Here is a 15,087-nt window from a genome sequence, read left to right as displayed (position 1 = left end):
CCGTGCGAGGGCGGGACTTGCGGGCGGCCAATGGGAAGGGGGCGTTGCGGCGTGGCGTGGCGCTGGGGTGACAGCCTGGGCTGAGGGCGGGACGGCGGCGACGGCGGCCGGGAGGGATGTGGCGGCGGGCGGCGGCGGCGGCGGGACGGGGACTGCGGGGGCCGCCGGCGATGGTGGGGCGGCGGTGGCGGAGCGGGGCGGGCAGGTGAGCGTGGGAGGGCCGAGACCCCCTCACGGCGTCGTTGCGCCCCTCACGGCGTCGTTCCGCCCCTCACGGTGTGTCCCCCCCTCGCAGTGTCCCCCGGTGTCCCCTCACGGTTTGTGCCTCCACAGCCCCGACCGCGCCGCTGCCGAGCGGGCCCCGAGGATCTACACGAGGACGGGAGACTCAGGTAGAGCCCGGGGACCCCCGGGGGCCGCGGGCGGAGCTCCCCGGGCCAGCCCTGAGCGCCTCCCGCCTTTCCCAAAGGATTCTCCAGCACCTTCACCGGGGAGCGGCGGCCCAAGGGCGACCGCATCTTCGAGGCCCTCGGAGCCACGGACGAGCTGAGCTCGGCCATCGGGTAAGGACCGGCTGGGGGGATCCAAGTCACATGGAAAATCATGTTTGTTGTGATTTCTTCATTCCAAGCTAACTGTGTTTTGGTTTTTTCTCTCTGTCCAAGGCTGGCTGGTGAGTTTAGCAGTGAAAAGGGTCACACGTTTGTTGATCAGCTTCATAAAGTGAGTATTAATGATCATCTTCATCCAGTGCAGTCCCTTACCTGTGCTATTAAAACATAACTCCTATGCTTATTGTGCTTATGTTATATAGGAGTTAAGTTATGCTTAACTCCTGTAACTTACCTATGCTATTAAAACATAACATAACAAAACATAAGTTCATTAAAACATGAACTCCTTAATTTTAGCCACAGTGCTCCCACTGACGCACAGGAATTCAATACATTTCAGTATATAAATAGGAATTCAATAGTATTTCAATATATAAATCTTTAAGGCTTCCTTTATTGCTCTCTAAGAGGCAAATTTCTTTAACCAGGAAGGAAGCTGCTAGATCAAATTATTAGTTATGGGCAGACAGATTCATCTCTAGGTTTATTCTAAGTCAGATCCACATTATGAACAGGAGTTTTGTTTGAAACTGGGACACAAACCAACCACAAGGGCACAGCAGTGACACAGGTCCTGCCTGGGCAGCCTGTGAGTTTGGCTGCTCAGCTCTGCTGAGCACAGGAATGTGAACAGCCATGGCTGGGAGTGACAGCAGTTGTGGTTTTTATCCAGGTCCAGTGCATGCTGCAGGATGTGGGCTCCAACATTGCCACACCACTCTCCTCAGCCAGGGAGGCTCACCGGAGTAAGTCCTGCTTTTCCTGGGGTGGCAGGGCTTGGGCACAGCCTGCTGTGGGTGGTGGGATGCTGAGTGTTTGGTTTCTTAGGACTTGCTGATCCAAGAAAGCAAAATCAGAGCTCAGCTTGTTGTCTGAATCACTTTTTTTCAGCTGAATTTTCTCTCCCCTCTGTAGAACGAACGTCGTTCAGCGAGAAGCCCGTGCTGGAGCTGGAGCAGTGGATTGACAGCTACTCAGAGCAGCTGCCTCCCCTCAGAGCCTTCATCCTGCCCGTAGGTGCTGCCTGTGCCCCTCACCTCCTCGGGGTAGCCCTGCTGCACTGCCCACCGTGGGAAAGCAGCCTGGGAGGTGCTGTTTCCATGGGCAAACGCCAAGAGAAAAGCAGAGACAAGGAGCTGGGAGTTCCTTTTGCCCCCCCTGCTGCACTGGGATGTCCTGGCTGTGGCACAGGGATCAGCTCCATGTGTGTGGGAGGGCAGGGGGGCTGTGCCTGCTGCTGCAGGCACTGAGTGCTGTTTCCTTGCTGTTCCAGTCGGGGGGCAGGAGCAGTGCTGCTCTCCACTTCTCCCGAGCCGTGTGCCGCAGGGCTGAGCGGTGGTGAGTGCTGTGCTGGGGTCACCCTGAGGAAAGGGGATGGGGACACCCCAGTGACAGCAACCCAGGGCTGGGCTGGGCTTGGGGCTCAAGCCAAGCTTTTGTGTGTTTAGTCCAATTCCAGGAGTGCAGGAGGTACAAAGCCAGGCTCTGTTCTTCCTTCCCCAGCCTAAACCTTTTGGAATTCTGCAGCCCCATCCAACCTGGCCTTGGATGCTTCCAGGGATGGAGCAGCCAGAGCTTCTCTGGCCAGGGCCTCACCACCCTCACAGGGAAGAATTCCTTCCCAGTATCCCATCTAACCCTGCCTCTGGCAGTGGGAAGCCATTCCCTCTCCTGTCACTCCAGGTCCTTGTAAATAGTCTCTGTTCAGTAATTCCCATGGATGAGTATCCTGGGAGGAGCAGAGCAGGGGGCTTCCAGGACAAACACAAATATTTCTGGCATCATTTATCCCTCCCAGATCCCCTTGGGAAGCAAAGATCCTTCACTTCTGCAGGGGTCAAAATGGGGACCCCAGGAGAGGTTTGGGGTGGGAAGAGGCTCCAGCCTTTGTGGGCTCAGAACTGAAAAATTAAACACCAGAATTTCCCTTTGCTTTTCCCAGCGTGGTCCCTTTAGTCCAAGCAGGAGAAGCAGATCCAAACGTGGCCAAGTATTTAAACAGGTAAAAAAACAAAATCCCAAACCATTGCCCTGTCCTACTGAAGCATTCCCTTAGTTCTGGGAATAAAACTGGGGGAGGTTTGCTTCTCAACAAGCTTCTCTTCTGGAATAAGATCACTTGTTTTCCTGCTTCTCCCTTGCCTTCCAGGCTCAGTGATTATCTCTTTGTCCTGGCACGTTATGCTGCAATGAAGGAAGGGAAGGAAGAGAAAATCTACATAAAGCCTGAGCCCTAGCTGGGAGCTGGAATGTTTTGTCCTTGATTATGGAAAACTAAATCCAGTTGACTGCTTTTGTCCATCAAGGAAGGGAGAGAGAACAAGCCTGGACTGGAAATTGGAGCTGCCAAGGATTTCCATGTGAAATAACCAGGACCTTGTTGATAAATCCTGAGAGGAACAGAATCACAGAATATCCTGAGTTGGAAGGGACCCAAACACACCTGTTCTATTCCCTGGGCCTGGCCCACACATCCCATGTGGGGATGGCTCTGGAGTCACTGCTTCTCCCAGGTGGGAGTTGAAGCAGGAGAATTCCATAACGTTTTGGAGATGCCTTCATTTCCCTGGGCAGCAGCAGGTGCTGTGGGAAGGCTCTGACAGGACTCTGAGGGATGATGAAGGGAAAACAATCAGCTCCTCCTCTGAAGTCTCAGTGCTCGTATGGAGCAGCAGCTGGAGGCGTTTGGGAATTGTGTCTGCAGCTCTGAAATAATAAATGTGAATTTCCTGGTACCAAAGGACCACAAACTGTCACATTTTAACACCGAGCCCTGTGTGCTTTGCTGCTCCAAGTCCCTTCCAATCCGTCAGTTCTGGCTGGAGCTGAGCTGTACAGATTTACAGGAATGCACCAAGAATTCCTTGGCTCTGGCTGCCTCTTGTACATCATGTGAGGAATGTCTCTGTGCTGACAATCCAGGGCATCCTCTGCCAGGAACAGGATGGAGGGGGTGAAGCAGGAAAGGCCAAATCCCAGGGTCTGTGTGCTGGGGTTGTCTCCATGTGGAGCTGTCCCTTGGAATGGTGGGACCAACTGCCCCTCTGGCTGCAGGAACAGCTGGGGGAGCAGAGCCCAGGGTTTGGGAGCACCCAGGGCATGGAGGGTGCAGGAAAAGGGGTTGGGGTGAGGATCAGGGCCCTGCTGGAGCTGGGTGAGGGGGCAGCACCCCAAGGGTTCCTCCAGGCTGTTCCTGCTGAGCCTGGAATGTTTCTCCACGGAGCCCTCAGCAGAGCAGGCTGGAGAGAGCTCACACCCACATCACAATTCCAGCTTTGCACTCGAGTCCAAGCTGCTTCCAGCTTGGAAATACACCTGGGAAGAACCCATGTGAAGCCTGCTGGTGTAATTTTTCCCCCTGGGAATGCTGTGGGCTGCAAGGTGGTGATGCCCATCCAGAGCTTGTCCTGCTTTTAGTGAGGCAGCTTTTAAATCCATCCTGCCCCTTTTCCCGTTAAATTATTTGAGTGGAACCAACCTTAAACTTGTTCTCCAAAGAATCTCTGGCTCTGTCCCTTTTTGGGCAGTGAGGAATGCTCAGGAATGAGTGAGGAGTGCCCAGCACTAACACATCTCCCATCTCATCACTCACCTGGGTTTGAGGCAGATATTTCATGGCTCTTGTTAATGCACATTTTTCATGGAGTAATTTTCCAAGGCTCATCCTGGAGCACATCCTGGTGACAAATGCTCTGGATTTGGATGGTCCCATCAGCTGCAGTGTCACCTCAGCCATTCCCTCTGCCTGCTCCAGCCAGTTTTACGAGAGCTCTGGCTCTGGGACTGAACCTCAGGAATCAAGAGGCTTTTCAAGTTTAATTTAATAAAATACTTTGCAATATAAATTCTTCATGAATGCTCCATAAATCAGCTTGGGGAGGGATTTATAGTGTTTTCTTTTTTGTTTTTTTTTTTTTTTTTTCCAGCTAGGGGGAAGAAATCTCACTACTGTTTTGGGACCAAAGCTGGCATTGTTTGGATTGCAAGGAGAAATAAATCAAGCTACTACACTTAACATGATGGAGAGATTAAATTTACTGGGGTGCTCCCAGCTGCCCCCTCCCTCTCTACCCACAGCAGTTGTTTCTGGAGGGCAGAGGGAGGTGCTGGGGTGACCCTCGGTGTGTCACTAAGCAGGGCTGAGACATTCTGCCCTGAGAGTTGTCCCCAAGGTCACAGGACAGCCATGGGCTCTTGGGGGGGCTCAGCCTGGAGAAAAGGAGGCTCAGGGGGGACCTTGTGGCTCTGCACAGCTCCTGACAGGAGGGGACAGCCAGGGGAGGGTCAGGTTGGACACCAGAAGGAATTTCCTCATGGAGAGGGTGGTCAGGGACTAGAAGAGCCTGCCCAGGGAAGTTTGGTGGGCATCACCACCTTGCAGCCCACAGCATTCCCAGGGGGAAAAATTACACCAGCAGGGTTCACATGGGTTCTTCCCAGCTGCATTTCCAAGCTGGAAGCAGGCTGCCCCTGCTCCTGATCCCACAAGGTCAGCCAGGCAGCAGCAGCAGAGTGACCAAAACAAAACCCAGCCTCTAAATCCAAATAAACCTCCCTTGCTCTGGGATGGCAGTTGTTTTTCCAAGCTCTTTTGTCTCTTCCCAGCCCTCCCAGCCATACAGCATAGGGATTCCAGTGCCTGCACCTCATTAATATCACGGGGGAAGGCAGATGCTTTGTCCAGGCTGCCCAGCTCCAGCGCCCAGCAACATTCCTGCCTCGCAGGGTGCCTGATCTGGGATTGCTCCGGAGCTGCCAGCACAGCCATATGTTGCTAAGGGTCGTTTATTCTTGTTTGTAAAATGTATGGCTGCTCCCAGCTTCCACACTGTCAAAATGAGAAGAACTGGCCCCAAAATCTCTTGCTGCATGATTGGATCAGACGCCCGTACATCTGTTAACGCTGTAGGAGCTGTAAAATGGAATAAGTTGGGCTATAACTCAAGCACCTCGATTACCACCACGACGTGGGAGCAGCAGAACGGCTGCTGCTCCGCCAGCAACCACGCAAACATCCATTGTGCCAAGTCAGATGTAAATTTACACAAGGCAGCATTTCCTGGGCCAGGGCTCAGAAGGGAGGAGAGGGATGAGAGCCTCAACCTTGACAGGGTGTGCTGGAGCCCGGTGAATTTTGGGGTGCACAGCCCTGGCAGTGGGGAGCCAACTGCTCCACTGGAGCTGCAGGAGCAGGGAAGATCACAGGTCCTCCAGCAGGGCAAGTCCTGTGGGCTCACAGGCTCCTGAAATCCCCTTTTAGCCTGGAAATGGGCAAGGAAAAACCCTCCCCACCCCGGAGCAGCCCAGGGCAGGAAACATCAGCCCTGTGCCTGACAGGAGCAGGTTGAGCTTGCTGTCTGTGGAGGAAGGGGCTGTCAGGGACCCTCAGCCCCCCCTGTGCTGCAGCCTGGCCCAAAGTGCCCACCCCAGTGCCCACCTGACCCCAGTGCCCCCTCCCTGCCTTGGCAGGGCAGGCACAGAGAGGCAGAGCAACACAGGGAGGGCTCAAACCACCCCAGGGAAACTGGAGAGGGTCAGGATTGAAGAACTTGACCTCAGAAACAGCCACAAAAGCAGCTTGTGAGCACCAGTTCAGTGCCACTTACCCAGGTGGTGACAGTGCCAAGTGCCACATGGTGTGACCAGTCCAGCACCTGCTGCAGGAGCTGCTGCACCTCTTGGTAAATGGGAACAAACACAAAAATGAGCTGCAGAGACATCAGGGATGTGGAGACCAGAGCATGGCACAGCCTCCTCTCCATCCTAACCTGGAATCTAGCATGGGGCACAGGTGCAGAACAGAGGGATCTAACAGGGGGAACACCAGCCTGGGTGGGAGCCAGGGGCTGGGACAGCCTGCAGGAGCAGGAGAGGGGCAGCAGGAGCTGCTGTTTGCTCCTGAGCATCCCGTGCCTGCAGCAGGTTGGGACACCCAGCTCTGCTCTGTGCCAGCACTGAGTGAGCACCAGGCTCCAGGGATCCTTCAGGGATCCCTCCCAGCTCCTCACCCCACAGTTCCCAGTTTTATGCCCCCAAGGTTGGGATAGCCACGGCCACATCTCACCTCGGTGGCCCGGAGCGATGCGTGCCCAGATCCCGGTTGATGCCAGGGAAGCAGGGGCTGTGCAGGCCTGGCTGCTGCCAGCTCTGCCTTGGCAGCAGCTGCTCTGGGCTTGCTTTTTGCTGTTCCTGACAGTGCCAGATGCCTCTGTGTCAAAACAATGGCATTTGCACACTGACTGGGAGCCTCTCCCTAGCTCCCACCGTGCTCCCGCTCCCAGCAGAGCCAGAGAGGGCTGGGAATGGCCAGGGGGGGCAGGAGGGCTCCAGGCAGGGATGGAGGGGCAGTGAAGGGCTCCAAGCCTGGAGTCAGAGGGGAGCTGGAGCAGCAGGCACAGCTCTAACTCCTCCAAGGAGCCTCCAGCATCAGGCAGAAACACACAATATTATAATATTGTTATTAACATCAAAGCCCATGTCAGCTCCAGCAGCTGCTCCTTGGGGCTCCCCCACTCCTGCACTGGGGGATCCCACTTGGATTCCCAGCCTGTTTCCCTCTCCACCAGTGGTTCCAGTCACCATTCCCAGATGGGCACTGAGCATTGCTGGTCCCAGCACCCACCCCTGCATCCGAGGAGCACCAATATCCCCAGGAAGGACCAAACTCCCTGCACTCTGCAGGACCAGGCAGAGCTTCTCCAAGCATATTCCAACATGAGCAAATCCTGCTTCAAACAAGGCTGCCAGGTCCCTTTGGGCTCAACAGGCCTCGTATCGCCCCCTCTAGAGCACCCCAGAGATCCCAGCTCTCAGGGGCACCAGGAACCAGCTTGGCAACAGGCATTCCCATGGGAGCAGCAGGCTCCATGCCCAGCCTGGCAGACTCAGAATCCCAGACTGGTTTTGGTTAAAAGGAACCTCAAAGCTCATCCCATTCCACCCCCTGCCATGGGACACCTTCCACTATCCCAGGCTGCTCCAAGCCCTGTCCAGCCTGGCCTTGGACACTTCCAGGGATCCAGGGGCAGCCACAGCTTCTGTGGGCACCCTGTGCCAGGGCCTGCCCACCCTTGGAATAAAGGCAGGTGCTCTCTGAGAGGTGCCAGGGCCCCAATGCCCTGCTCTGCTCTGCCAGGAGTATCCCACCAGCACATTCCCTGCCCTAGGAAAGGACCAGGAGACACCCAACCATCTGAACTCATCCCAGCTTTATTTTCTCTGCAGGTCAGACACACAGGGATGCAACCAAGGTCTCCACATCAGCAATTCTAGGATAGAAAAGATCCTTGTGAATCTCCTGTGGCAAAACCATCCCTGGGCAGAATTCACAGAGCAGGCAGGGACTGACACAGCCTCCCTGGGACACAGGAATCAGCCCCTCCACAGGAATCCTTGCCTGCATCCACTGGGAATTTCCCAGACATTTATCACATTTTCCACACCAGCTCCAGCACTGGAGCAGTGTTTGTAGTGCAACATCTCCAGGTTTGGAGGGACCAAGCTAAGTCTGCAGTAAGATTTTTTTTCTAGGAATTGTACTCCTGAGGAACAAAGGGAAAAGGGGAGCAAGGATTTGATCTCAGTGTTCAACAACTCATTTCACTGAATGCTCATTGTGCTCTAGTCAGACACACTGCACTTCCTGGAAGGAAAAAGGAGATTTTGGGTGATATTTAAACTCTGAGAGGTCCAAGGCAGTGCCTAAACCTCCCAACTACACAGTAACCAACTGGTTAATGCCAAAATATTCTATGTATAAATAAAAAAAAAAGACATTTACTATCATTTTTAATTTCTCTGACTCACAGCCCAGTGTCCTGAACCCTCTGGATGCAGACATTCCTGTCTGCACCAACACTTCCCATCACTCCTGTTTAATCTCACTGATTTGACAGAGAAGAAGGATCCTGACATTGCTTTCCAGATGCATTTCCAGGCATTGGCTCTAAAAAAAGGGTTATTTCTCTGAAATCCATCTGAAGCACGACAGGAGGAGGATGAAGCCAAGGCCATCTCGCTGCTCGGTGACGAGGGTTTTCTGACCCCCTGGAAATATTGTGAAATATTGTAGTTAAGGGGGTTCTTCCAGAGCCCAGGGTGTGGAGACCTGTGCTCTGCTGAGCTCACCTGGGCACAGGAATCCCGTGGGACAGATCAGGCAGGGCAGCAGGAGAGGTGGGACATGGCCAGGGAGGGGAATGAGGATCCCCAGTGCCACAGGGAGGGAAGGAGGGAGAGAAAACCCTGGGCAGAAGCCAGCAGCTTGTTTTACCAGTGAGGTGAAGGGCAGGAGGTGACTGGCTTTTAACCCTGTCCCCAAGAGGGCAATGCCATGGCTCTGCTTTGTGCCAGAATCCCAGCAGGGCCAGGACAGCCCAGGAGCAGCCCAGTCCCTCCTCTCTCCAGCATGGGCCAGGGCAGGGCTCACAGCAGCTCATGGGACCGAAAATGGGAAGAGACACTTTATGAGTGTCTCAGAAATGGCAGGAAGGATCCACACCTGCCCAAGCCACCCCCTGCAAAAGCTGCCTGCTCCAGGCAAACACCAACTGACAGAAATAAGGCCAGAAAGAGACAAAGCCACCAAAATAAAGAGTTTGGCAACAAAGCAAATGTGGCCACTACACAGAGAGCCTGCCCTGGGTCCAAACAACTCCCTAAGAAAGGGCCTGCAAGCAAAAGGAAACTTCCATCCCAGAGGGATTTTGCCAGTGGAGGTTTCCAGAGGATTTGACACATTCCCCTGGTTCCAGAGAGGAACCTGCCCCACCTGAGCACCGTGCTGGGGAGCCCGAGTGTGTGCCAGCTCCTGTCCTCTGGAAACCAAGGAAAATGAAACCTTTCCTGCTCCTGAGAAATTGAGACATGACTCTTTCTGTCCCAAGGCCTGGGTCTGGCAGGAGCCTGGCAGAAGCACAGCTGGCTGAGCCCACTCCTGCTGCTCCAGCCTTTAACCTCTGGCATTCCAAAGCCTTCCCAAGAGCCACAGGGTCCATCTGCTCCTGCTGAAGCTGCTGCTTCCCTGTGATTCCTTCTCCAAGACACACCCAGGACCCTAAAGGAGCACGGACACCTGGAATCCCCCTGTCCTGAGAGAGCACTGCCCATCCAGGCTCCAACACTGCCATCACTCTGCCTTCATGCAGCTTCCCAGACTCACTTCCAGCCAGCCCAGCTCCTGGGGAAGGAAGAAGCAGCACTCCCATGGCAGCAGCTGCCCAGCGTGTCACTAATCTGAGTGGCACTTGGAGCGTTCCTTCCGCGCTCCCCCGGGGTTTGCTTTTAAGGACGATTTCCGTGGGTGTCAAGTGAAGGGCTTAAGGTCAGGCCCATCCCCTCCTCCAGCCTGGAGCCGTGCCTAAGAAAAACCAGCCCTGAGCCCAGCAGCTCTTCCCTGGATCCCTGTGAACCTCCACTACCAGCTGCCTCTCCAGGCCTCCAGCGAGCTCGGCTCCCGCCCAGCTGCTCCGGGCTCCACGTGGGAAGGGCTCCCCCTTCCAGCAGCAGCTCCCAGCCCCATCCCGAGCCTAGGACAGCTCGAAGCCGGTGTTCATGCTGATGGCGTAGCGCAGCTTCTCCCTCAGGATGCTCTTCTTGCTGTAGTTGGGGAGCTTGAGGAGGTTGAAGCACGTGGAGGAGGTCGGGAGGCGCCCGCCCGGCTCCTTCTTGCGGATGGTGAAGAAGCCGCGCAAAACGCTGCCCAGGGTGTCCCCCGTGTCCTGCAAGGGCACACAGCTGTCACCTCCCTCTGTGGGCTCCGGGCACACAGCAGAGGTGCCAACACAAAATCTGGCACTGGGAACAGGGAGCCAAAGCCCAAAGCTCAGTTTCCCACCCCTCTCCAAGGAGCTTGGCTGGTAACACAATGGCTGACACGGGCAGGGTGTGCAGGGAGACAGCTGGGACACAGGGAGATCCCAAACACAGCCCTGGAGGAACCCAGGGAATCCAGGAGCTGCTCTCTGTGTGTGCAGCCATGAGCATCCTATTGGGGTAGGGCTGTTTTCAGAATCCCAGAATGGTTTGGGTTGGAAGGGACCTTAAAGCTCATCCCATTCCATCCCCTTGCCATGGGCAGGGACACCTTCCACTATCCCAGGTTGCTCCAAGTCCCATCCAGCCTGGCCTGGGACCCCCACAGGAATGGGGCAGCCACAGATTCTCTGAGTGCTATGTGCCAGGGCCTCACCAGCCTCACAGGGAAGAATTTCTCCCTGATATCCAATCCTAACGTCTCATCTTCCCACATTAAGGGTTTGCAGGTCAGATGGAGGGGAGGAAGCTGGGCAGGGAATTCCCAAGCCCTGAGAGCAGGATGCCTACCTGGTCATCAGACACTTCCACGCAGCGGATGGAGAAAGGAGGCTTGAGGTAGGCAAAGCCCAGAAGTGGAGGCCTGGAGCAGCTGGTGACAAACTGGAAAGTGCCACATGGTGATGATGGGAGCAGAACAGCCACACAGTGACAGTCCCAGCACTGCTGGGACAGACACTGAGCACCCCCCAGTGTGTGTCTGACAGCCTTTGGGGAGTGCCACCTCTGCAGGGCCATTCATGGTGACACCACAGCATCCACAGAGCTCTGCTGGGCACTTACAGGTGTCAGGAATTCTGGTGCTCCTTCAGAGAGTACCCACGTAACTGGAGAACAGCCCTGGCCCCACCACCCCAGATCCCAGCTGGGCAGGGATGGCTCCTCACTCACCTTGAGGAACATGGCTCTCTCCTCAGGGCTGAAGTCGTTGGCCAGGATGTCCCAGAGCCAGATGATGACACGGTGACTGCCATGGAAGCCCCCGTAGTACACCGTGTGTTTCCTGGGGAGGGAAAGGCTCTGACAGGCCTGCCACTGCAGCAGGAGGGGCACAGGTGCTGGAAGGGTCACTCAGGTGGGATGGTTTGGGTTGGAAGGGACCTTAAAGCTCATCTTGTTGCACCCCCTGTCACAGGCAGGGATGAATTCCAGTAGCCCAGGTTGCTCCAAGCCCTGTCCAACACCTGCCATGGGTCAGGGTTCACTGCTGACACTGAACCCCAAGCACTTCCTGGGCACTTGATCAGAGGAAAGGGAAAAGCAGAGAGGAATTCTGCTCCCAGGACCCAATGGAAGAAAGGACCCATCCCAAATCAGCCTTGAGGAACACGTTCCAAAGCTACTCCTCCAAGTAAGAGCAGCAGAAATTGTGGCCAAGTCACTGTCCTGCCACCTCCCAGGAGCTCTGCAGAGGTAGAGCTCAGCTCCCAGGCCAGATGAGGGATGCCCGGCAGCCCCAGCTGTCACTTACTTCAGGTCCTCGAGGTCGATCTCGGCGTTGTCCCCGGAGATGAGGCGCTGCAGCTCGGGCGCGGAGAACATGCGGATCCACTCGGGCTTGATGATGGACCTGAAGCCGCCGATGAGAGCGGCGGTCTGGCTCTTGATCTGGGTGTGCATCCGGAAATGTGCCATCAGGTGGATGTAGCTGATCCTGTGGGACAGCAGGTGCCACGGGGACATGGAGCTGACAGGGACACCCAGCACTGAACTGGCCCTGATGTGTTTCTCCAGCCCCAAAAGGACTGGGGCAGCCTGGACAGGGTTGTACTTCACCCTCCAGGCCCTGCTTGTTATTTAAGCAGATGTTTTTCTGCCCCTTTTCCCTCTCTGAGACTCTGCTCATTTCTCAGAGCTCCTGCCCAGCTCAGGGACTAATTTGCTTTAATAACTCCTTGATCAGCCTTGGCTGGACACAGCTCCAACTCCTTGTAACAGCTCAGCTCTCCTCTAGGTCTGACCGACAGCTCACTGGGCTCTGCTGCCCCACGGCTGGAGAAACACCACACCAAAACCATGAACCATGGGAAAGGTCAACTTTTTGTTAGAGAGAGGCTCTTCCTCTTCTCACCTCCAGGCAAAACACCTGAACTTGCTGATTCTTCTTCAGCAGACCCCACCTCAATTCCACTGCCTGGTTTTTGGCAAGGTCACCCCAGCATCCCCAGGCAGAGCTGTTTCCATATTGCTGCCATTCCCAGCACTGCTGCTCCCTCCCAACTCCCAATTTGGGTGCAAAAGCTTCAAATTTCTGCTGTAAATTACTAGAGCAGCATCTAGGACTTTCAACTTTTTTCCCCTGAGCCGACTTGTGACAAGCCAGAGGAAGATCCTTTCAAATGCAAACTCCCTGGTCAGAGCTGGAGAAGAGAAAAGCCCGGAAACATCAGACTGCAAAGCACAGATCCAGGTGGGATCCAGCTTCCATTTGTCAGGAAAAAGATAACAACCCCCAGATCACCAGTTCAAACACACATTTGCTTAATAGATATCTCATTCTGCTTTTATGAGCACTGAAGGGGATAGGGAAGGGGGAAAAAAAGGAACAAAAAGGTGGGGTTGGTTTGCAGGCTCCGGAGTTGACATTTCTGATAACGATCTAAAAGCCGGTTATCTGTGAAAACAGCCCCGGGGCTCGGTGTCTCCTCTGATTTCCTGGCTCCAAAGAACGACTGTCGAGTACATTTGAATTCAGCACTGTCTGCTCGGAATACGGTGCTTTATACAACTGCCACATGTTATCATTCTGAGGAGATCTGTCTGCTCCAAGGTGTCTTTGAGCATCTGTGCCCTCTGTGTTCACCACTGTGTGCCTGAATTGCTTTGAATCCATCTGTCTGTATCCATCACCATCATTAAATCCTGCAAAATCTCCCTGACTGGGTGCCTTTGACCTCAGAAGTGCTGTTTCAAGAAGTAAATTGTCAATTTTTATTTTGCAAATCAAATTTAATACAATTTCTGCCGATGAACTGTAACCAGCAAATTCTATTAAGATATTTATGTGCTCCTTCTGCTCCAATCTATCTCAATTCATTCCAGATGCAAGCCCAAGGAACCAGAATAAAGTATTGTGCAGTGGTGACCTTAAAAATCTAATTGCTGTACTTACTTATTTTCATTGGTAACAGGAATGGTCTTCCCTCCAGGAACAAGTTCATGGCAAACCAGCTGAGGGAAGAAATTATTGGATTGCTAATTACTGCCTGGAACCACAATGGAAGGAAATGCCATGCTAAGCTGTTACCTCCCTATAAAACATTTATTTTTACAATAAACCAGCAGGATTTAAAATTTAAGTAAGAATCCTGCTTCTGCCTTGAACCAGTTTCACTTAACTATTAACAGAGTAATTGAACAGCAGGAACTGCAGCTCTCCCACCAGTGGAGCCAGCCCTTCTCCAAGGAAGCCTCCTCTGCAGTCTGATCCATCACTGCTGAACCACACACAAATCAATTCCAAGAGCCCTGGGGGACTGTCACAATCCCAGAATCCAGAGGCTGAGCAAGCTCAGAGAGCTCAGCCTGACAGCAGGACCCAAAGTTGGCTGAGCTACAGGTCTCATTCAGGAGCTCTGCCCCTCCAGGCAGGAAGGCAGAGAGCCAGGAGGGATTTCCCAGTGCCTGGAGATCTCCTCCAGCTCAGGGCCAGAGCAGGATTCTCCAGGTGCTGCCTGCAGAGTCCCCACTCCTCTTTGCCCAAGCTGAGGCAGCACATCCTCATTCCCACTTTACAGAGGCCTCTGTGCTCGGCTCCAGGTGAATTCCAAGGTCAGGCTGAAGCCCAGCACAGGGAATGAGCTCAGCTGTGACATGGCTGTGGCTACAGGGACACAGAGCTCAGTCAGGGTGACCCCACCTGGCTCCTAGAGCACAACCAAAGCACTGGGGAAACAGGAGTGCCTGGGTTATTTTTAACCTCAGTAAAGCACAGCCTCCAGTGTCTCATTGCTGGGCTCCATATCCTGCTCCTACCTTCATTTTTCACATGGAAGAACCCTCCAAGCTGAAACCTCAGCAATCCTGAGGCAGCAGCAGGTGTCCTCCATGGCTCCCCATGGAATTTGCAGCACAACACTGCCAGCAAAAAGCATTTTTATCTTATCACTCTCCCGATTTTCCAGCTCTGCACACACAACTTCACAGGGCTCAAGTGCAACCAAGTACCTCCAAGTCTTCCTAAGGGACTGCCAAACAGCTTTTCATTCTCTAGGCCAAGAGACCTCCTGACACACTTGGGAGTTTCCCTGATAGAAACATCTATGTGGGAAGAAAAGGAATTTCTCCCCATTCACAGGCTCTTCTTTTAAGAGGGGAACACCAGTTATGCAGGGGAAGCATTAAACACTTTTCATCTCTGGAAGCAAAAAAATTAAGGGTCAGACGGGAACCTCTTCTTGTGGAAAAAGCTGTTTATTGCCCACAGGTAAATACTGAATCTCGTGGCTGAGTTCAAACAAGCTGAAAGGACAAAGCAGAGGTAAGGTCCAAAAAATCACTGAATAAAAAACCTACCTGACCCATGACATCTTCATCATAGGACAGTGTCAAGCCCAGGTCACTGATATCACCATCATAACGCTGGAGGACAACAAGGAGAAGGAAAAAAAGGGAAAAAAGGTCAGGGTTCAGCAGCAGAACCACCAGTCACTCCTGGTTT

At 53.9% G+C, this 15,087-nt stretch overlaps 2 protein-coding genes across 9 annotated transcripts in view; one reads left to right on the top strand and one right to left on the bottom strand.

The window, feature by feature from the left end:
- The first annotated feature begins 116 nt into the window (after positions 1 to 116).
- On the top strand, positions 117 to 3,354 carry MMAB (metabolism of cobalamin associated B). 4 transcript variants are annotated; one of them, XM_041410194.1, is made up of 10 exons: positions 117 to 205; positions 334 to 392; positions 470 to 563; positions 666 to 723; positions 1,288 to 1,360; positions 1,530 to 1,627; positions 1,888 to 1,952; positions 2,118 to 2,221; positions 2,557 to 2,616; positions 2,764 to 3,354. In XM_041410194.1, exons 1-9 carry the CDS (start codon positions 117 to 119, stop codon positions 2,568 to 2,570), a joined length of 654 nt encoding a protein of 217 aa, XP_041266128.1. In that variant the 3' UTR covers positions 2,571 to 2,616; positions 2,764 to 3,354. The 4 variants fall into 4 exon arrangements, with proteins under 4 accessions (XP_041266128.1, XP_041266125.1, XP_041266126.1 ...); XM_041410191.1 differs by having other exon boundaries at positions 2,063 to 2,221; XM_041410192.1 differs by lacking the exon at positions 1,888 to 1,952.
- Positions 3,355 to 7,807: 4,453 nt separating this feature from the next.
- Positions 7,808 to 15,087, bottom strand: part of UBE3B (ubiquitin protein ligase E3B) — a 21,104-nt gene continuing 13,824 nt past the window's right edge. For 4 of the 5 annotated variants that reach the window (XM_041410036.1, XM_041410040.1, XM_041410039.1 and 1 more), the window contains exons 23-28: positions 14,943 to 15,008; positions 13,540 to 13,598; positions 11,899 to 12,081; positions 11,319 to 11,430; positions 10,938 to 11,030; positions 7,808 to 10,333 (exon numbers count right to left, since the gene is read on the bottom strand). In XM_041410036.1, coding sequence (XP_041265970.1) covers positions 10,142 to 10,333; positions 10,938 to 11,030; positions 11,319 to 11,430; positions 11,899 to 12,081; positions 13,540 to 13,598; positions 14,943 to 15,008 — 705 coding nt within the window. In that variant the 3' untranslated portion in view covers positions 7,808 to 10,141. Of the gene's footprint in view, positions 10,334 to 10,937; positions 11,031 to 11,318; positions 11,431 to 11,898; positions 12,082 to 12,942; positions 13,332 to 13,539; positions 13,599 to 14,942; positions 15,009 to 15,087 lie in introns of those variants that run through there. The other variant, XM_041410041.1, reaches the window with a different exon arrangement.

Source organism: Onychostruthus taczanowskii, unplaced genomic scaffold (assembly GCF_017590055.1).
Source record: "Onychostruthus taczanowskii isolate IOZ18803 unplaced genomic scaffold, ASM1759005v1 scaffold32, whole genome shotgun sequence".
Taxonomy (NCBI): Eukaryota; Metazoa; Chordata; class Aves; order Passeriformes; family Passeridae; genus Onychostruthus; species Onychostruthus taczanowskii.
The sequence above is the reverse complement of the archived record's forward strand: the minus strand, read 5'-3'. Positions and strand labels throughout refer to the sequence as shown.

Excerpts from the sequence above, each read along its gene's own strand:
- MMAB (XM_041410191.1), top strand. The coding sequence starts at position 117 with ATGTGGCGGCGGGCGGCGGCGGCGGCGGGACGGGGACTGCGGGGGCCG. Across the intron at positions 393-469 it reads CACGAGGACGGGAGACTCAG|GATTCTCCAGCACCTTCACC; the intron begins GTAGAGCCCGGG and ends CCTTTCCCAAAG. Across the intron at positions 1,953-2,062 it reads TGCCGCAGGGCTGAGCGGTG|TCCAATTCCAGGAGTGCAGG; the intron begins GTGAGTGCTGTG and ends TTGTGTGTTTAG.